The sequence below is a fragment of the Protopterus annectens genome, chromosome 5.part0 (genome assembly GCF_019279795.1).
Source record: "Protopterus annectens isolate FY-2018-M chromosome 5.part0, PAN1.0, whole genome shotgun sequence".
In the NCBI taxonomy this organism is placed as follows: domain Eukaryota; kingdom Metazoa; phylum Chordata; order Ceratodontiformes; family Protopteridae; genus Protopterus; species Protopterus annectens.
In genome coordinates this window covers 1,688,888,849-1,688,907,340 of record NC_056735.1, presented here as the reverse complement: position 1 = coordinate 1,688,907,340, position 18,492 = coordinate 1,688,888,849, and the positions used below count along the sequence as shown (strand labels likewise).

Here is an 18,492-nt window from a genome sequence, read left to right as displayed (position 1 = left end):
AGTAATATGCTTTGTTTTGCTGGCTGCCTTAGCCCTAGTGTAGGCCTTAATAGACATGGCCATAGGGGGCCTGGCAGCTCCACGTGCAGGAGTGACCTTGTCTACAGCAATGGTCTCGGGCATTTCCTCGGTTTTGGTATCTGGAGGAAAATCTATAACTGGCGGAGTAATGTCTGGAATTGGAGTCGTCGGTGTCGGTGTCTTGGTTGGGCGGTGGAGACCGTCTCAGAGGGAACCGGAGCACTCGCGCTAGGTTTTGGCGTGGTGTCGGTGGTAGACGCGGGCCGAGGATGTCGGTCCCGGTCTTTACGCTTTTTGGGAGTTTGCGATGTCGGAAGATCCGACGGCATGGTGTAAGCAAAATTATCGCCGAAAAAATCTTCAGCGAACTCCGCCCGGCACCTGAGAGTGCGCTTGTTGAAGCGAGCACAGGCTACACAGGCTGAAACGTCGTGGTCTGGGCCCAGGCAAGGGAGGCAGTAAGAGTGGAAATCCTTATGAGGTATTTGTTTACCACAAAAAAGACAATTGTTAACTTTTTCAGTAATTTCTGACATCGGCTGAGGCAAGAAAAGGTCCCCAGCAAGGTACTTAGCTTTTTTGATGACTTCGGTATCGTAGAATACAGGAGCTGACCGACCGGCACTTGCGAACTGCTTCTGCTTCGGGCACCGCGCGGCAAGAAAGACCGAAGAAAATGGCGTCGGCTGATGCTTATGTACTCCAGCCACTCTGACGTCGGAGAGAAATGCGACATCAGCCGACGTCGGACCCAGACTTTGGAATCTGGCCGACCGAGGGCTGCCTGAGGCAGGACAACCCACATGTTATGACTGCAGTTGCATTCTTGAAGAACATGTGGCTAGAGGTAGTTTCCTAGGAGTGGCCTTGCCTCTAGGCCTAAGAGTATCCATCAGTCTGAGAGAAATGGTAGTCGGAGGAGAAGACGTCATTTTTTGTCTAGATTTGGTAGTGCGAAAAACCTCCTCGGAAGCCGGTCCTGCTTCGCGGCTCCAGACCCAACCAAGACAGAGGCAACCAAAGGCTCGGAAGAAGATTTCTGTGGCATTTCAGACTCCAAAAAGGGTCTCAGTAGAGGCCTGCGAAGGTATCGAATCAGGCATCAGGGGCTGCAAAGGCACCTCACTGAATTCCGGAGAACTGACGACCTGCTCAGCAGTAGAGTTGTCAGAAGGCTTAGCCTTATGTGGTTTGTCTCTATCTTTATTCTTATATTTTTTCGGAATGTCTACAGATTGTTGGCTGATGGATGCCATTTTGGAATGCAAAGATGGAAGATGAAAATGCTTGGCTACAATAAGAGCTCTACAACGAATGGTTTTCGCGTTAAAGAGGGCACAGAACAGGCAACGGGGGACATCATGGTCTGGGCCTAAAAAAGTGACGCAGTATGAATGGAAGTCTCTGTGTGGTATTTGCTTTCCACAGGTGAGATAATTGTTGTCCTTTTCGGACATCAGTTAGTACAAGAAAAATGGATCCCCAACGAGGTACTTCGCTTTAGACGTTTTCAGCTACAATTCAAAGTCTGGTAGTGACCGACTGGCACACACGAGAACTGCTTCTGCTACAGGCTCCACGGCAAGAAAAACTGGTGTAATGGCGTCGGCTGCCTTCCTTTATAGAACTGACAACCTGACGTCAGGCAGCAAGCGACAGCAGCTGATGCAGAAAAACACTGACTCTGGTATTCGGGCCGGCCGAGGGCTACCACAGCAGGGATAACGCACAGGTGATGACTGCAAAACAGTGAAACACGAAGATCATCAATGGTTCTCCAAAGTCAGGGTAAACTCTGAAAACTAGCATCCCACATACAGTTTTAAGACGCAATAAGGGCTGCTATACAACTCCCTTTGAACCCTGCTCCCTTGCTGCCTTAGCTATTTAAAGAGAAAAGATGTATGATACTTGGGAGGTTCCTTCCTCTTAGAGTGCTGGACTGGTCCACAGGAAGACAAAGAGGTGTGTAAAGGGGAAATTACAAACCCTGTAGGGTTAGATCAATGCATGTGTTTTCTTCCTCTGCAGATCTTCAGCAACATCCACAAATCTGCCTTAACAAGCCCTCCACTCCCAGAAAGGGGTAGCTAGTTTACATGCTGTATGAAGCTCCTCAGTGAAGGAAGAGCATCAACTACAAACACTTACCAGATGCTACCGCCCTTGCCAAAGAATCATGCATTTAAAACTGACGCTACATAAAAGACAGCTAAGGATACTACAATAAGCCTTCCTAAAGATGTCTTCATCCCAGAGTAGAAGAGCTCTCAGTCTTTACAATGACTGACCATCAAGAAAGGCCTGTTGTTGCTAGGTTAAGTTGAGAAAAGACAAATTTAACTCTTACCAATGTACCTACATCCTAGCAACTCAATTGCAACAGCTGCTGGATTGTTGTTCTTTCGGCCCTTCCCGGTTAGGGGTCGCCACAGCGGAACACCGGTCCGCTAATGATTGGCAGTAGATTTTCATGAACGCTGAGGTGCCAGCTCGATGTTCACCTTTCAACTAAAGCACGCCCATTTACGCATGTCTTTCGAAGGCCCACCCAACCGCAGGGAGGACATACAGACTCCACACAGAAGGCAGCAGAGAATCGGAGTGCGGGCAGTGCCTTCTGTGTGGAGTCGACAGGAGTCTATCTCTGCTGTGATTATAAAACAAGAAATTCTAGTCAGCTAGGACTCTGTAAAGGAAATCCATATTTCTAAGAACTGAAAGGCAAGTATGGGTGCATCCAGCACAAACACTGAATGTTCTGGTGCAGGTTCCAGGAAAGGGGATGACCTAATACTTCACATCCTTCTTCCCAAGAATATGGTCTCTTCGGGTTGGGGGATGAACTATAGGTCAAGTTCATAGAGTTCAACTCACTTGGCAGAGTATTTCAACAAAAGATTCCAACACCCAGTACACATCAGAGTGAAACTGAAGAAATTCCACTAACCAGTGCTCATGCAAATCCTAATCTAAACACATGTTATGCCTCATGCATGAAACAAGATGCATGGTGGAAGACAAATGACATACTCCCCAAGCATGACGGGAGATATGTTAACTAAAGGTGGTAGTGTCATTCATGATGCTTTGCTAAATGCCATGTACCGCCATTAAACTACGTTTCCTAAAGGCAGACAGCATCTACATGGTCAGCCTCCACCAGGTAAACACAATGCCAACTCGTTGCACTTGCATGTAACTATGGCTACAGAAAGCCTCACATACACCCACACACCCACACGTACTTACGTATGCGTGGCAGGTACTTGAGGCAATGGAAGAGCACTATTCCTTGGGTTCAAATGTAAGTTTAGAACACTTAAGGATATGTGTTGCAAGATCACTATTTGCTTCATTATAGGAGGTGTGGCATGTAAGCCTTGGGGCAGACCGGTCAAAGTGACTGGCTGGGAGGTACTTCTCTCATCACACTCCTGGCCTTCAGTTCCACAAAGGATATGAGATCACTCACTAGCTGAACAGACTGCACTCAAATGACAAGTGGGTGAAGGCCACCAAAACTGCAGACTTCACTACAGAGGTCTTTGGACAATGCTCGACTTTCAGCACTCTTACTTTCTCCTTCTAACGCCGGCCTGGTATCACAAAGAATTCCCCTGTCAATTCCTACTTTGGCTTCACCCCACTACAACCATCCTGACTGCACTAAGAAAACCTGCTACTTTGTCGTAACCAATACTGGTGGGTTAAAATTAACCCACTAAGGAACTTCTGTCAGCCGTACTACTTCACCAGACGCCAAGTCCTCAATAGTAATTTTATAACCAAAGGCACACAATTTTTATCCATTCTGGCAAATACAGGAGCCTTCTTGCAAGGCTGCAAGGATAGACATTTGAGATGAGAGTACAGCAAGAGCGAGCTGGTGAGCCTGGGGTCATATGCATCTTCCTAGCCTGCACCTTCCTAGCCCAACATACAAAACCATAATACACAGTGGAAACAGAAGTTAGACAGTTCAATAATTCAACTAAGATGGGTTCTTAAGGCAATCTTAGCTGGTACACACTGTAGAGGGTACCTAGAAGTTAAGACAGATGTTTACCTGATCTTTCCTTCCACTTATTGTTAAATTGCTGATTGCCCAGGCTGCTTCCTTTTGTGTTCCAAAGTCACCCTGTAAAAAGAGAAAAAAAAAACATTGCAAAATCTTTTGATTATAGGTTTTACAACTATAAAAGAAAGTTGCTACACAGTACCTTTCATAAGTCCAGACCTTCAAGTGCATTGCAGCAAAGGAGGAACATACCACCTACAGGATGAGCTCGTTAGTCTTCAGCAATTTCCTCTTGGTAAAACCTACTACCCACTAGCCACTGAAGACAGATTGCCTTCTGAGAAGGTTTTAGAACAGTACTGTAGAGCTTAGGTGCACATCAGAAAGCAGATCTAGATTTTAACATATAACCAGCAGGCAGTGCACTCAACAGTCTTTCCTTCCCTTCCATCCCAATTTTGGTAAAAGAATGTCTTCTGAGAGGACCGGATAATCTTCACGCTGTACATTTTCAGCATGCAGACAAGTACTCAAACTCAGTTCAAGTAGGCCCCACTCAGGGCTCCAATAATTGTGTGTCATGCAACTAGTCGGAACATTGCAAATTAAGCTACAGGTATGCCAAACCCTTTCTAATCAAAATCAAAACATTGTTTAGAGTGCTGCAGCAAAATCCAAGCTTTACTTCTCTTCTAGCATCCAATGTTTTATGAACGTGGAACAGAAATTACGTCTTAAATACAGACAGTAGTGGCTCTACAAAGTAAAGTAACCCTATCCTGATGGGGAAATCAAAAAGTTATTCATAACTTACAAAGCTCCGATGTTAAGCAAATCTGCTAGAATAGCCAGCAGAGCTGTCTTCCATGTCTGAAGTTTCAGCGTTGCTACACAGTGAAAGATTCAAGAGAGAACACTACTGTACAAATTTAAGTCCCATCTCAGAACTAGGTTTCTGATAGGTGGCCGCAGCTAAAGAATTTCTCTAACAAAGATACCGAACACCACAATCTGAACAAGTTATTCTCCCCAAAGGCTAAAGATAAGCTGACATGGCTCAAAAGTGAAATGGCAGTTGCAGATAGCAGTCTCACACAGCTTCATTTCAAAACGGAACAAAACACAGAACCTTAAAAACATCCAACAATGCAAAGAGCTTCCATTCACTGAAATAAGTGGACCTGGCTGTATACTTATAGAAAATAAAATGAACCTGCAAAACTATTACCAATGAAGTATACAACAGTAGGGGTTTGCTGTAATGCATCACAGGTTCTTACCAAACGGTATAAAGTGGCAGGGACTTGCTCAACTATGATTGTAAGGAACACTGAAATGAGACTGACCACTAGTATCAATGAACCCCAATCATTAGAACACATGGCACTGAAAACTAATCTAAAATGAGCCAGACTTTGCCCTTCCCATGCAGCAACGGCTTGCCCACCTGAGAAAATGTTTAGTATTCATATACTGGAATTCAGTGAATTAGTAGCTGATGAGCTGATACGATTCCAAAAGCAATGGGCTCAAGATCTGCCCTGGCTAAAAAAACAAACAAAAAAAACCCCAAAAAGGCCTCAAAAAGTGTCTTTAGCCTCTCCACTAAACTGTGAGAAGAAAAAGGAATGGAGGGAAGATGCAGAATAATTATTCAACAATAGGGACGAGAAATCTAACAAAAAAAGTCCTTTCTCTACACAGAGACACATGGGTAGTTTTATACTGGAGGCTAAGGTCAACAATTTTGCCATCAGACATCTACTAGTCTTTAAAAATGTACTTAAAGACCTGGGATTATTTTGGAACCCAACAGCAATACAGTACAGTTGTGTACACTTAACATAAATGTAGATGTTAAGAGTGTATTCACTGTTGCAGTCATCACACTTGGGTTATCCTGCCAGGGGTAGCCCTCCGTCAGCCCTAATACCAGAGGCTTAGTATTTCTGCATTGGTTGCTGTCGTTCCACGACTGATGTCAAGTAGTCAGTGGTATAAAATCAGGCAGCCAACGCCACTACATCAGTTTTTCTTGCCCCAAATGTCAGGAGCGCCCAAATAGGGAGCTAGGTTATGGTGGAAGAACATCACCAGTAGAAAGTAAAAAAGAATGTCTTTCTGCTTTTCCAAGTTAGGGGTCGCCACAGCGGAACTCTGGTCCGCTAATGATTGGCAGCGGATTTGTACGGCGCCGAGCTGCCAGCCTGACACCCAACCTTCAAAGAAGGCACACCTATTCACGCACACACTTATCTGCATGTCTTTATATCGACCACGGGTGAGGTGACAACGCTAACCACTGCACCACCCCGGCCACCACCAGTAGAAAGTAATTACCAAAAATTCCACTGTAAGGAGAGAGGAAAAGAAAGAGAGACAGGAGGGGGATGGAGGGTGGGAAACCAGGACTGCAAAAGTGAATACACTCGAACATCTACATTTATGGTAAGTGTACACAACTGTACTATGTTTTTCGTGTTTCACTGTTGCAGTCATCACACTTGGCTTGATTCCCAAAGCTGAAGAAAAGGGTGGAGGCAGTCAAAAAGACTGGGGGAGGCTAGGATGCCCTGCAAGACGGTGGTGGCAAAGCCCACCCTGGATTTGGAGAAGATAGGCAGGTGGTAATGCTTGGTGAAGGTATGAACAGAAGTCCATGCTACAGCCTCCAGGATGTCCCTGGTGGGGACCCCTCTGAGAAAAGCTGCAGAGGTGAAGGTTGCCCTGGTGGAATGAGTCCTAACCCCCTTTGGGGGTGGCTTCCCGTGCTGTTTGCAGCAGAAATGGATGCAGTGTACTATCCATTTGGAGATTGTTTGGATATGGCCTTGCTCTCTGCCCCTGCTGCGAAGCTGACTAGCAATTGGTCAGTTTTTCTAAAAGATTTAGTCCTATCCAGATAGGATCTGAACTGTCTGTGCACATCTAGAGAAAGCAGAATCCTTTCCCCCTTGTTTTGTGGGTTAGGGAAAAAGGTGGGCAAATGAATGGATTGGTTGAGAGCCACACTGGACACCACTTTAGGCATGAAGGATGGGTTTAGTCCTGAGGGAGACTGTCAGCATGGAAAATGATGAAGGGGTCTACAGCCATGAGTGCTTGTAGCTCTGAAACTCTTCTAGCTGAAGTGATGGCCAGAAGCAAGGCTGTTTTCCAAGAGAGGAATTTTAACTGCTGAAGCTGCACGCTCAAAGGGGGGTAGGGTGAGCTTTTCCAACACAAAGTTAAAGTCCCAAGCTAGGGAAGGAGCTCTTCTGGGTGGCTTAAGTTGCTAGCCCCTCTTAGGAACTGTTTGATGTGAGGGTATGAGAAGAGGTGTCTCTGTGCTGTAATGAGCAGAGATGGCAGAGGCATGAATTTTAATAGAAGAGAAGGATAGAACCCGGTGTAGTATGTGTGCTAGGTAATCCAGGATGAGAGGTAGGGAGGACTGTGCTGTTTCGGCTCCCTTAGATTGGATCCAAATGCAAAAACTTTCCCACTCGTCAGCATAGGATTTTCTAGTGCTGGGGCATCTGGCCTCATGTACAACATCCAGGACTTGTTTGCTTAAACTGGCAGCTGGAGGAGAGGTCAGGGAATAAGCCAAGCTACCAGGTTCAGGGTCTGCAATTGTGGATGCATGAATTCTCCACTGTTCGGGGCCAGGAGTGTTGGGATCTGAGATAGGTGCCATGGGGGCAGGGATGACAGGCTGTGTAGCAGTGGGTACCAGTGCAGGTGCGGCCAGTCTGGGACAATCAAGACTGCCCTTCATTTTTCCTGCCTTATTTTGAGCAGTACCCTTGAAAAGAGTGGTAGAGGGGGAAATGCATATATTGGGAGGTTTACCCACTGGAAGGATAGAGGATCCACTTCCCAGGCCTTGCTGTGAGGTTCCCTGGTGCAGAATTCGCTGAGCTGATTGGAGTGGGAGGCAAAGAGGTCCACCTTCGGGGTGCCCCATTTCTGGGTTACAAAGTTGAAGGTTCTGTGGTCTAGCTGCCACTTGTGTGGGTCTAGCAGGTTTCTGCTTAATTTTCTGCCAGAGAGTTTAGGCAGCCTGGCAGGAATTGTGCTAGCAGGTGTATTTGCATGGCTGAGGCCATGTGCCAAAGGGTAATGGTGAGCCTGCAGAGAAGATAAGAATGAGTCCCTCCCTGCTTGTTGATGTACCACATTACTGTGGTGGTGTCTGTTTTGATCACTAGAGGCCCCGGGGAGAGTAGGGGTCTGAAAGCTGTCAGGGCATGCTGAACACCTAGCATCTCTTTTTGGCTGATGTGCAGATGTATTTGATTTGGGCTCTAATGACCCTGAATGCACCTGCCGTCAAGGTGTGCACCCCAGGCACAGTCTGATGCGTCTGCGGTGAGGGTCTGGGCATTGTGGGGGGGTGAGAAGGGAAGTCCCTTGTTGTGGTTGCACTGCTGCTGCCCACCAAAGAAAATCTTTCCTTAGACAGTGCATCATAAGTATGATAGTTTCCAGGTCTTGACAGTGTTGACACCAAAGGCTTTTTAGGTACCACTGTAGTTTCCTCACATGCAGTCTGGCATATGGAATGAGTAGAATGCAGGGGGCCATGAACCCTAGAGCTTGCAGGATTTTCCTTGCAGATAACTGGGTTCTGGTGGCTAGTTGATAGAAGTAGCTTGTCAGGTAGGCTTGTTTTTCTGGAGTAAGGAATGCGATATGGGATGGTATGTCCAGGCTTGCTCCTAGGAATACAGTTTTTTGTGTGGGGACTAGTTTTGATTTATTTTTGTTGACAGTATACCCCACGGAGGTCAGTAGGGCCTTTACAAAGGTCAGGTGCTGTAACAGCTTCTCCTGACTGCCTGAATCAGGCAATCGTCTAAGTAGGGGTAAATTTGAATACTTCTTTGTCTGAAAAAAGCAATGGCTGGAGCCAGGCATTTTGTGAAAACTCTGGAAGCAGTGGATAACCCAAAGGGAAGCGCAGAGAACTTAAAATGCATAGATCTTGCCCTGAAACGTTGACATTTCTTGTAAGATTCCCTGATTGGGATGTGTAGGCAGGTCTTTTTTTTATGTCTAAGATGGCTAACCAAGCATCCTTGGAAAGCATAGAAAGAAAGCTGCTGGAGGGTGAGCATTTGGAATTTTATCACCAGAAAGGCATTTAGAATGGATAGATTGAGGACTGGGCATCAGGTGCCCTCTTTTCTGGGTACCAGGAATAGTCTGGAAGAGAAACCTTAGCCTACCTGGTCTGCAGGAATATGCCCTCCTTTTTGGCCTCTGCCCACTGGTTTGGAGGAAGATCTGGGAACCCTTTTGGGGTTGGCAGAGTGTGGAAATAAAATTTGTATCCCTGGGACACTATGTTGAGGACCCATCTGTCATTGGTAATAGTGGCCCAGTTACTTGCATGGGAGGACGGTTTTCCTCCTAGGGGCACAAGCAGGTGGGCAGAGGTAAGGGGTGGAGGTGTAGTCATTGTGAGTTGTTACTATAAGGAGGTGGCTTAGCATTCCCTGTTTTTGAAGAGGAGGAACTCCATTGCTTAGATCTCTGCATTCCCTGGGACTGCTGTCTGGGGGGTCTTGCTTCCCCTGGGTCTTGGCTGAGCTGGCCTGGAGGGGGCCAGAAAGGACCAGTGCTTGGAGGGGAAATGCCTACTAAACCTCTGAGGCTGGACCTGTAAAAAATCTGTCTGCATAGATCTAGCTTTTTCTTCCATCTTTTTTAAGACCTCTTCTGCCTTGGTGCCAAACAAATTGTCTTTGTTCAATGGTGTGTCCAATAATTTTGATTTGACATGGTCTGGCAAGGTCTGTTCCTTAAGGCCAAGTATGCCTTATAAGGACAGAACCAGTGACTGCCGCCATGTAAGATGCTTCTAGGGGGTAAAAGCCACATTGCAAGGTGTGCTTAGTAACTTGGCTTGCAGAATGCATAAGCTGTTGTAATTCTTTATTTTTGCACAAGCAGGAAAAGAAGACATTTATTGTTTGAGGAGTTCCAAGGTATGCTGCTGATATTTCAGCATGTGGACCTGACAATTTAGTGCTCTAATAGCAAGAGTTGCAGAGGTGTATACTTTTTTGCCCCATCTGTCTAAAGCTCGGGAATCCCTGTCTGAGGGGGTGGGATTCTTAGCGGAGGTTGTTTTAATTCCTTTAGGTCCTTGGGAGATGACCTCTGGTTCAGCAGTAGGATTTTTGAAAAGGAATTTGTGAGAGTCAGGGACTCTGTAGTACCTGTTAGGTTTCCTGGAAGCAGGAGGAAGGGTGTTAGTAGTCAAACTGGATTCCATAAAGACATCATCCACAACATCCAGGGCAGGAGAATGGCTAAAGGTCTGTGCTGTGGTAAATCTAAGAATTTCCTGAGTCTTTTTTTGACTGAGGATAGTCCTGACATTCCCATTGGAAATGCTCCCTTAAAGTATGTAGGGTTTCACCAAATAAAAAATCCTCGGGAGGAGAGGCAGAAGGAATGGATTCCTCTGCATCAGAATCCTCATAAGCAGAGAAGAGTTGGATGTCTTCATATTCAGAAACTCCAGTCTCATCGGACTCCTGTTGAGATAAAACTACTGGAGATGAGTCTCTTTCTTTTGGAAGGGGTAGCTTTCTTTTGGAAGGGGTAGCCTGGCTTCCCCTAATAAGCATAATAAGGTCTTCCGCCATGTTACGTATTTGAAACCGAGGCATGGAAGCAGGTGCGTGAGCTTGAGTCGTCGGTTTTTTAGGTGTAGTTCATACCCTGGACCTTAGAAACTTGGTAGTTTTAGAAAGAATTGAAGACGCGAAAGAAGTCGTCGGTTTGTGTCGAATATTGGTAGTGTGAAGAACTTCAGAAGCCGGTGCATGCTCAGTGGCTCTGGACCCATCCACGGTAGACAAAGCCACAGGATCCTTAGTCGAAGAGTCTCCCGGCATACCAGACTCCGAATGGGTCTCGGTATCGGCCTGCGAATCCACAGATGTGGGCATCAGGGGCTGCGAAAGTACCTCACTGAGCACAAAAGAACTGACAACTAGCTTAACAGAAACATAACTGGCAGTTTTGTCTCTAGTCTTTATCATTACATTTTTTCAGAAGATTGGTAGTCTGATGGCTTACCAATGCCACACTGGAATTTGGCGAAGAATGAGAGCAAACATATTTAGCTACAATAAGGGCCCGACGACGTATAGTTCTGGCATTGAACAAAGCACAAAAGCGAGAGCGAGGGACGTCGTGGTCTGGGCCTAAACAGGTGATGCAGTTAGAATGGCAGCCTCGGTGTGGTATTTGCTTTCCACAGGTGAGACAATTGTTAACTTTTTCTGACATTGGTTAGAGCAAGAAAAAAGGATCCCCAACGGGGTACTTAGCTTTAGAAGACTTCAACTTAAATTCGGAAACAAAAACTCAGGTAGTGGCTGACCAGCACTCGTACGAACTGCTTCTGCTTCAGGCTCCTCGGCAAGAAAGACTGATGTAATGGCATCGGCTGCCTGATTTTATACCACTGATGACCTGATGTCAGTCCTGGAGCGACAGCAACCGACGCAGAAATACTAAGCCTCTGGTATTCGGGCTGAGGGCTACCCATGGCAGGATAAAGTACAATTGTGTACACTTACCATAAATGTAGATGTTAGAGTATATTCACTGTTGCAGTCATTACATTTGGGTAATCTGCTGGCAGGTTGCCCTCAGTCAGCCTGAATAAGTCTTGGGTCCTGCGTCGGTTGCCGTCTCCACTTCCATGACGTCAGGGGTATAAAACATGTAGCTGACACCATTTTATTCAGTTTTTGGGGAGCAAAAAAAAATATTTATATATATATATATATATATATATATATATATATATATATATATATATATATATATATAAACAAAAATATATAAAAATGCACTTTTAGCAACATAAACTTTACCTTCATCTAACAGCAAATACACCACAAAGGCTTTAGTATATAGTGAAGGAAAGAAAAAGTATAGAAAAGGAGGATGGCGGGTGGGTAACCCAGACTGCAACTGTGAATACACTCGAACATCTACATTTATAAGTGTACACAACTGTACTATGTTCTAAGTGTTTCACTGTTGCAGTCATTACATTTGGGTAGAATCCCAAAGCTATGGATGGGAGGATGGAACTAAACAGCATTAGGTGCGGCTATAAGGCCCTGCAGAACTGCAGTGGCAAAGCCTTCCCCGGATTTGGAGAAGAGAGGCAAATGGTAATGCTTTGTGAAGGTATGAACAGAGCTCCAAGTAGCAGCCTCTAGAAAGCCTTTGGTTGGAACCCCTCTGAGAAAAGCTGCCAAGGTAGAGGCAGCCCTGGTGGAATGAGACCTGAACCCCTTGGGCACAGGTTAACCATGGTGCAAGTAGCAGAAACGAATGCAGTGGCTTATCCACTTAGAAATAGTCTGCTTTGATAAAGCCTTCCCCTCTGACCCTGCAGCAGATGCTACCAGTAGTTGCTCAGACTTTTAGAGATTTGGTCCTGTTTAAGTAGAATCTTAGTTGTCTGTGTACGTCCAAGGAATGCAGAATCCGCTCCCCCTTGTTCTGCGGATTTGGGTAAAATGTTGGCAGGTGAATTTGTCTGGTTAAGAGCCACAATGGATACCACCTTAGGCATAAAAGGATTCGTCCTGAGGGACTCCTTGTCCGGGTAAAATGTAATAAAAGGCTTCACAGCCATGACAGCCTGTAGTTCTGAAACCCTTCTTGCTGAAGTGACTGCCAAGAGAAAAGCTGTTTTCCAAGACAGAAATTTCATATCCACAGTAGCTGCTGGTTCAAAAGTAGGAGGGTGAGTTTTTCCAGCACAAAATTGAGGTCCCATGCAGGAGTTGGTGATGATCTGGGAGGCCTTAAATTTTTGGCCCCTCTAAGATATTGTTTAAGCAGAGGATGAGAAAAGAGGGGAGGCTCTGTGTTGTAATGAGCCGAGATGGCAGAGGCATGGATTTTTATTGAAGAAAAAGACAGGTCCTTGTCAAACATCTCAGTCAAATACTGTAAAATATGAGGAACATTGGGCTTTGCTGTGTCTGGACTGCGGTGGTGGTGCTGTGGTAGCGTTCTCGCCTCACAGACGTTGCACGTTCAATTTTCAGAGCGTCTTCTGTGTGTCGACATGCGTGAATGTGCGTTCCTTCGCTGAAGGTTTAAAGTTAGTCCCGGCAAGCCAGCACATAAAAATCTACTGCCAATCATTAGCGGACCGGAGTTCCACTGTGGCGACCCCTAAAGTACAGTTTTGTACCTACCATAAATGTAGATGTCCGATAGATATGCAACTGCAGTCATAACATATGGGTTGTCCTGCCTCAGGCAGCCCTCGGTCGGCCGAATTCCAAAGTCTGGGTCCGGCGTCGGCTGGTGTCGCCTCCTCTCCGACGTCACCAGGGCTGGAGTATAAAGGCATCGGCCGATGCCATCTTCTTCAGTGTTTCTTGCCCCAGATGCCAGGTGCCCTCCTAGGAAGGCAAAATTTGGTAAATGGATAAAAATAATCCCAAACATGCACAACAGTAATAAACAGATACACCATAGGAATACCCCCAGCTAATGGGAAAAGGGGGAAGGACCCAAAAAGAAGGATACAGAGGGGTAGGAGGGAGGGAAACTCCGACTGCAATTGCATATCTATCGGACATCTACATTTATGGTAGGTACAAAACTGTACTATGTCCTTCAAGAATGCAACTGCAGTCATAACATATGGGTTGAATACCATAGCCAAGCTGGGGGTGGATGGAACTAAGATAAGGATGGTGTAGCTAAAATCCCCTGCAGGACTGCCGAAGCAAAGCCTGCTCGGGATCTGGAATATAAGGGCAGGTTTGTAGTGCTTGGTAAATGTATGCACGGAGCTCCATGTAGCAGCCTCTAAAATGTCCTTTGTTGCCACTCCTCTTAGGAAAGCTGTGGAAGTGGCCATAGCTCTGGTGGAATGTGGCCTAATATTGGCTGGCACACCTTTTCCATGGAAAGAATAGCAGAACCTGATGCAATGTCCAATCCATTTAGAAATTGTTTGTTTGGAGATTGCTTTTCCTTGCACTCCAGCAGCATAGGCTACAAACAGTTGGTCAGACTTTCTGGTGGCCTTAGTTCTGTCCAAGTAGTAACGTAGTTGTCTGTGTATGTCCAAAGTATGCAGTAGCTTTTCCCCCCTATTTTGAAAATTGGGAAGAATGCAGGCAGGTGAATTGCTTGATTTAGAGACACCCTGGAAATAACTTTGGGCATGAATGTAGGATTGGTTCTTAGAGAAACTCTGTCTTGATGAAAAATGAGGAAGGGGGGCACTGCCATGAGTGCCTGTATCTCTGAAACTCTTCTTGCAGATGTGACTGCCAGTAAGAAGGCCGTCTTCCAAGAAAGAAATTGCATTTCTGAACTTGCTGCTGGCTCAAATGGAGGAAGAGTTAATTTTTCCAACACATAATTGAGGTCCCATGCAGGTACTGGCTCTTTTCTGGGAGGTTTGATGTTCTTTATTCCTCTTAGAAACTGTCTTAGCAATGGATGAGAAAACACTGGAGGGTCACAGTTGTATTTTGCTGAGATTGCTGAGGCATGAATCTTTATTGAAGAGTATGAAAGTCCAGTATGAAGTAGTTCTGCTAAGTATTCTAAAATCTGAGGTATACTCGGTAATGCTGTGTCCTGACCCCTGTTGGCATTCCAGATGCTGAATCTCTTCCATTTGGCTGAATATGTTTTTCTTGTGGAAGGTCTGCGTGCTTCCAGCAAGATTTCTTGAACCGATTTTGATAGAGAGTTAGGTGGAAAAATCATGTTAGACTCCAGGCTGTCAGATGTAAGGATTTCAGGTCTTGATGTACAGTCCTGTAATTGTGTTGTGTTAGGAGCAGGGGCCATAGGGTCAGAGGCCATGGTTTGGTCCGAGTTATGGTCAGTAGCAATGGGTACCAGTGCTGCCTTGGCCAGTCTGGAGCTATCAAAATACCTGTTGGTTGTTCTGCTTTGATCTTCAGTATCACCTTGGTCAGCAGAGGCAGAGGAGGAATGCATAAATTTTTAGAGAATTCCAGCTGAAGGAGAGAGCATCCGTCTTCCAGGCTAGAGGATGGTGAGTCCTTGTGCAGAACTTTTTCAGGTGGTGATTTTAGTGGGAGGCGAAAAGATCTACATCTGGCCTTCCCCATGTCTTTGTCAGTTGAGAGAAAATGTGAGGATGCAGCATCCATTCGTGTGGATCCATGAAATTTCTGCTCAGGTTGTCCGCCAATACATTGTCCTTGCCTGGTACAAACTGGGATTGTAAATGTATCTTCAGCCTCAGGGATTTTTCCCAGAGAAGCATTGTTAGTCTGCAGAGGGGATAAGAATGAGTGCCTCCCTGCTTGTTTATGTACCACATGACAGTGGTGTTGTCTGTCCTTATCAGTAAATGTCCTTGTTGTTGTGATTTTTCGAAAGTCTCGATTGCATGTATCACTGCCAACATTTCCTTTTGGTTTATGTGCAGATGTCTTTCCTTTGGGGTCCATTGCCCTTGAATGCATCTGTCCTCCATGTGCGCCCCCCATCCATGGTCTGAGGCGTCTGTTGTAATCATTTGGCCTGCTTGAGGTCTGTTGAAAGACATGCCTTTGTTTTGCTGACTGGCTTGAGCCCACCATAAAAATTCTTTTTGCAGACATGGAATAAGTGGGATTATGTCCTCTAGGCTTTGACTGTGTTGAGACCGTAAGTTTTATAAATACCATTGCAGCTTTCTCATATGAAGTCTTGCCAAAGGTATCAGAAGGATGCAAGATGCCATGAACCCCAGGGCCTGCAGGAATTTCCTTGCAGTCAGCTGGGAGAGTTTTGCTAGGCCTTTGAAGTACTCTGGTAAATGCTGCTGTTTTTCTGCTGTGAGGTAGGCCATTTGGTTTTCTGTGTCCAGGTTGGCTCCTAAGAAGATAATCTGTTGGGATGGCAGTAGTTTTGACTTCTGAATGTTGACTGTTTATCCCAAGGCCTGCAGTAGATGCATGACATAGTCCAAATTTTCTTTTAAGGTTTGTTTGTTGTCTGCTTGTATGAGGTAGTCGTCCAAGTAGGGGTATATTTGAATCCCCTGCAGTCTGCAGTGTGCCATTACTGATGCCAGGCATTTCGTGAACACTCTGGGCACAGTAGATAAGCCAAATGGCAATGCTGAGAATTGATAATGCTCTGTCCCTGCAAGAAATCTGAGGTATCTTCTGCAGCTTTGTCTGATTGGGACATGCAGGTATGCCTCCTTGAGGCATGGGAAGGAGTTGCTGCAACGTGAGCATTTTGAACTTTGGCACTATGAGAAAAGTGTTTAGAGATGACAAGTCCAGTATGGATCTCCATTTGTTTTCTTTTCTTGGAACAAGGAACAGCCTTGAATAAAATCCCTGGCCTTGCTCCTGAGGAGGAACCCTTTCTAGTGCTTTTATACTTAACAGCTTGGAAACTTGAGGGAGTGCCTCTGCCCTTTGATGATGTGGCAGGTTTGGCATGCCTTGTCTTATTGGTAATGTGTGGAAGTGGAATCTGTAACCTTTGTCTATCAAATCCAGAATCCAGTTGTCCTTGGTTAAGATATGCCAGTTTTGTGAGAATAAGGATAATTTTCCGCCCAAGGGTGCTTCTCTTTGAACCTTTGTAGGCAGAATGAAAATCAAGTCATTGCGATTGTCCTTGTGGTGCAGCTGAACTGTCTGTACCACTTCTTTGATTTGGAGGTTGCCATTGGCGTCCCCTGTAAGATCCTCGGTATTGCCCTCTACCTCGGGCATGTCTGCTTTTTCCCCTTTGAAACCTGTCTGAGCCGGGGAAGGACCAATTCTTTGAGGGCCAGTTTCTTCTGAATCTGGGTGGCTGAACCTGAAGGAAATCCTTGACTGTCTGTACTGACTTTGCTTTTTCTTCTATGGATTTCAATACATCTTGTGCATTAGCACCAAAAAGCTTCTGTTTTTCCAAAGCTGCATCAAGTAACTTTACTTTAACATGGTCAGGCAAAGACTGATCCTTTAACCAAGCATGTCTACGTATCACAGCCCCAGTCATAGCTGCCCTACATGAAGCTTCCAGTGCATCATAACCACACTGAAGAAAATGGTTATTAACCTGCTGAGTGTTATGTATATGATCCTGCAATGCCTTTTTATCAATAGGCTCAGGAGAGGCTAACTTTTTCTGTAAATCTTCCAGCAGAAAATCCTGGTACTGAAACATGTGAAAAAGGCAATTTAGTGACCTCATGGCCAGGGTAGTAGAAGTATATACTTTTTTACCCCATCTCTCCAGGGACCTTGCTTCCCTGTCTGCTGGCAGTGGGTTTTTGGCAGAAGAGGTAGCCACTCCCTTGGGGCCCTGTGAAATAGTCTCTAGATCCACAGAGTGGGCCTTAAAAAGATGCTTGTGAGTGTCAGGGACCCTATAATATCTGTCCGGCTTGACAGGAGCCGGAGGAAGAGAGTCAGGGTTAGCACTGGATTCAGAGAAATCATCATCCAAAACATCCATAACAGGTGGGATAGCTAAAAGCCTGTGCTGGGGAAGCTTGAGGAAGGTACGAAGCCTTTTCCTGGAGTCAGAGAATTCCTGGCCCTGCCATTGAAAATGTTCCCTCATGGAATGCAGGACTTCACCAAATGAGAAATCCTCTGGAGGGGAGGCAGAGGGAATTGATTCCTCAGCATCAGAGTCCTCGTAGGCCTGGAAGGATTCTTCTTGGGTGTCAGAATGTTCAGAATCCCCGGAGGCTTCATCCAAAGAGAGGTCATCCGCCTGCTCAGTTCTGGGCCTTTTCTCTGCAGGTGGCTGAGAACCCCTCTCCGGATGAGGCTGAGACCCCCTGATAAGGGAAATAAGATCAGCAGCCAGAGACATGATCTGCTTATCAGAAGAAAGGGTCTGGGCAGTAAGTCTAGGATGGGTCTTGGCCTAACTGGCAGCCTTAGCACGTGCAAAGGCCTTGATGGACATGGATACAGGAGGCCTAGCAGCCCCACGTGCAGGCGTAACCTTGTTCACAGAAATGGTGTCGGGTAGATCCAGAACTTCGGTTTCCGGAGGAAAATCAACAACCGGCACCGGAGAGATCTCAGAGACCGAAGGTCGTGCTAACGCTGTGTCGTCGGCCTGGAGCGGTAGATTTACCACTTCCGAAGGAACCGGAACACTAGCAGAGGGTCTGGGAGTAGCATCGGTAGTGGACGCGGGCCGAGGATGTCGGTCCCGGTCCTTGCGTTTTTTAGCAGATTGGGTAGTCGGTTGATCCGACGGCATGATATACGCAAAGGATTCACCGAAAAAGTCCTTGGCGAATTCTGCCCGGCGCCTGAGAGTGTGCTTATTAAAGCAGGCACAGGCAGCACAGGCCGAGACGTCGTGGTTTGGGCCCAGGCAAGGAAGGCAGAGAGAATGGAAGCCCTTATGAGGTATTTGTTTACCACAAGACAAAAGTACAGTTTTGTACCTACCATAAATGT

General features: G+C 46.0%; 1 protein-coding gene across 1 annotated transcript in view; it reads right to left on the bottom strand.

Moving 5' to 3' along the window:
• Window positions 1-18,492, bottom strand: part of KPNA3 (karyopherin subunit alpha 3) — a 1,434,883-nt gene that overhangs the window by 251,896 nt on the left and 1,164,495 nt on the right. The window contains exon 16 of the mRNA XM_044072030.1: window positions 4,091-4,162. Coding sequence (XP_043927965.1) covers window positions 4,091-4,162 — 72 coding nt within the window. The remainder of the gene's footprint in view (window positions 1-4,090; window positions 4,163-18,492) is intronic.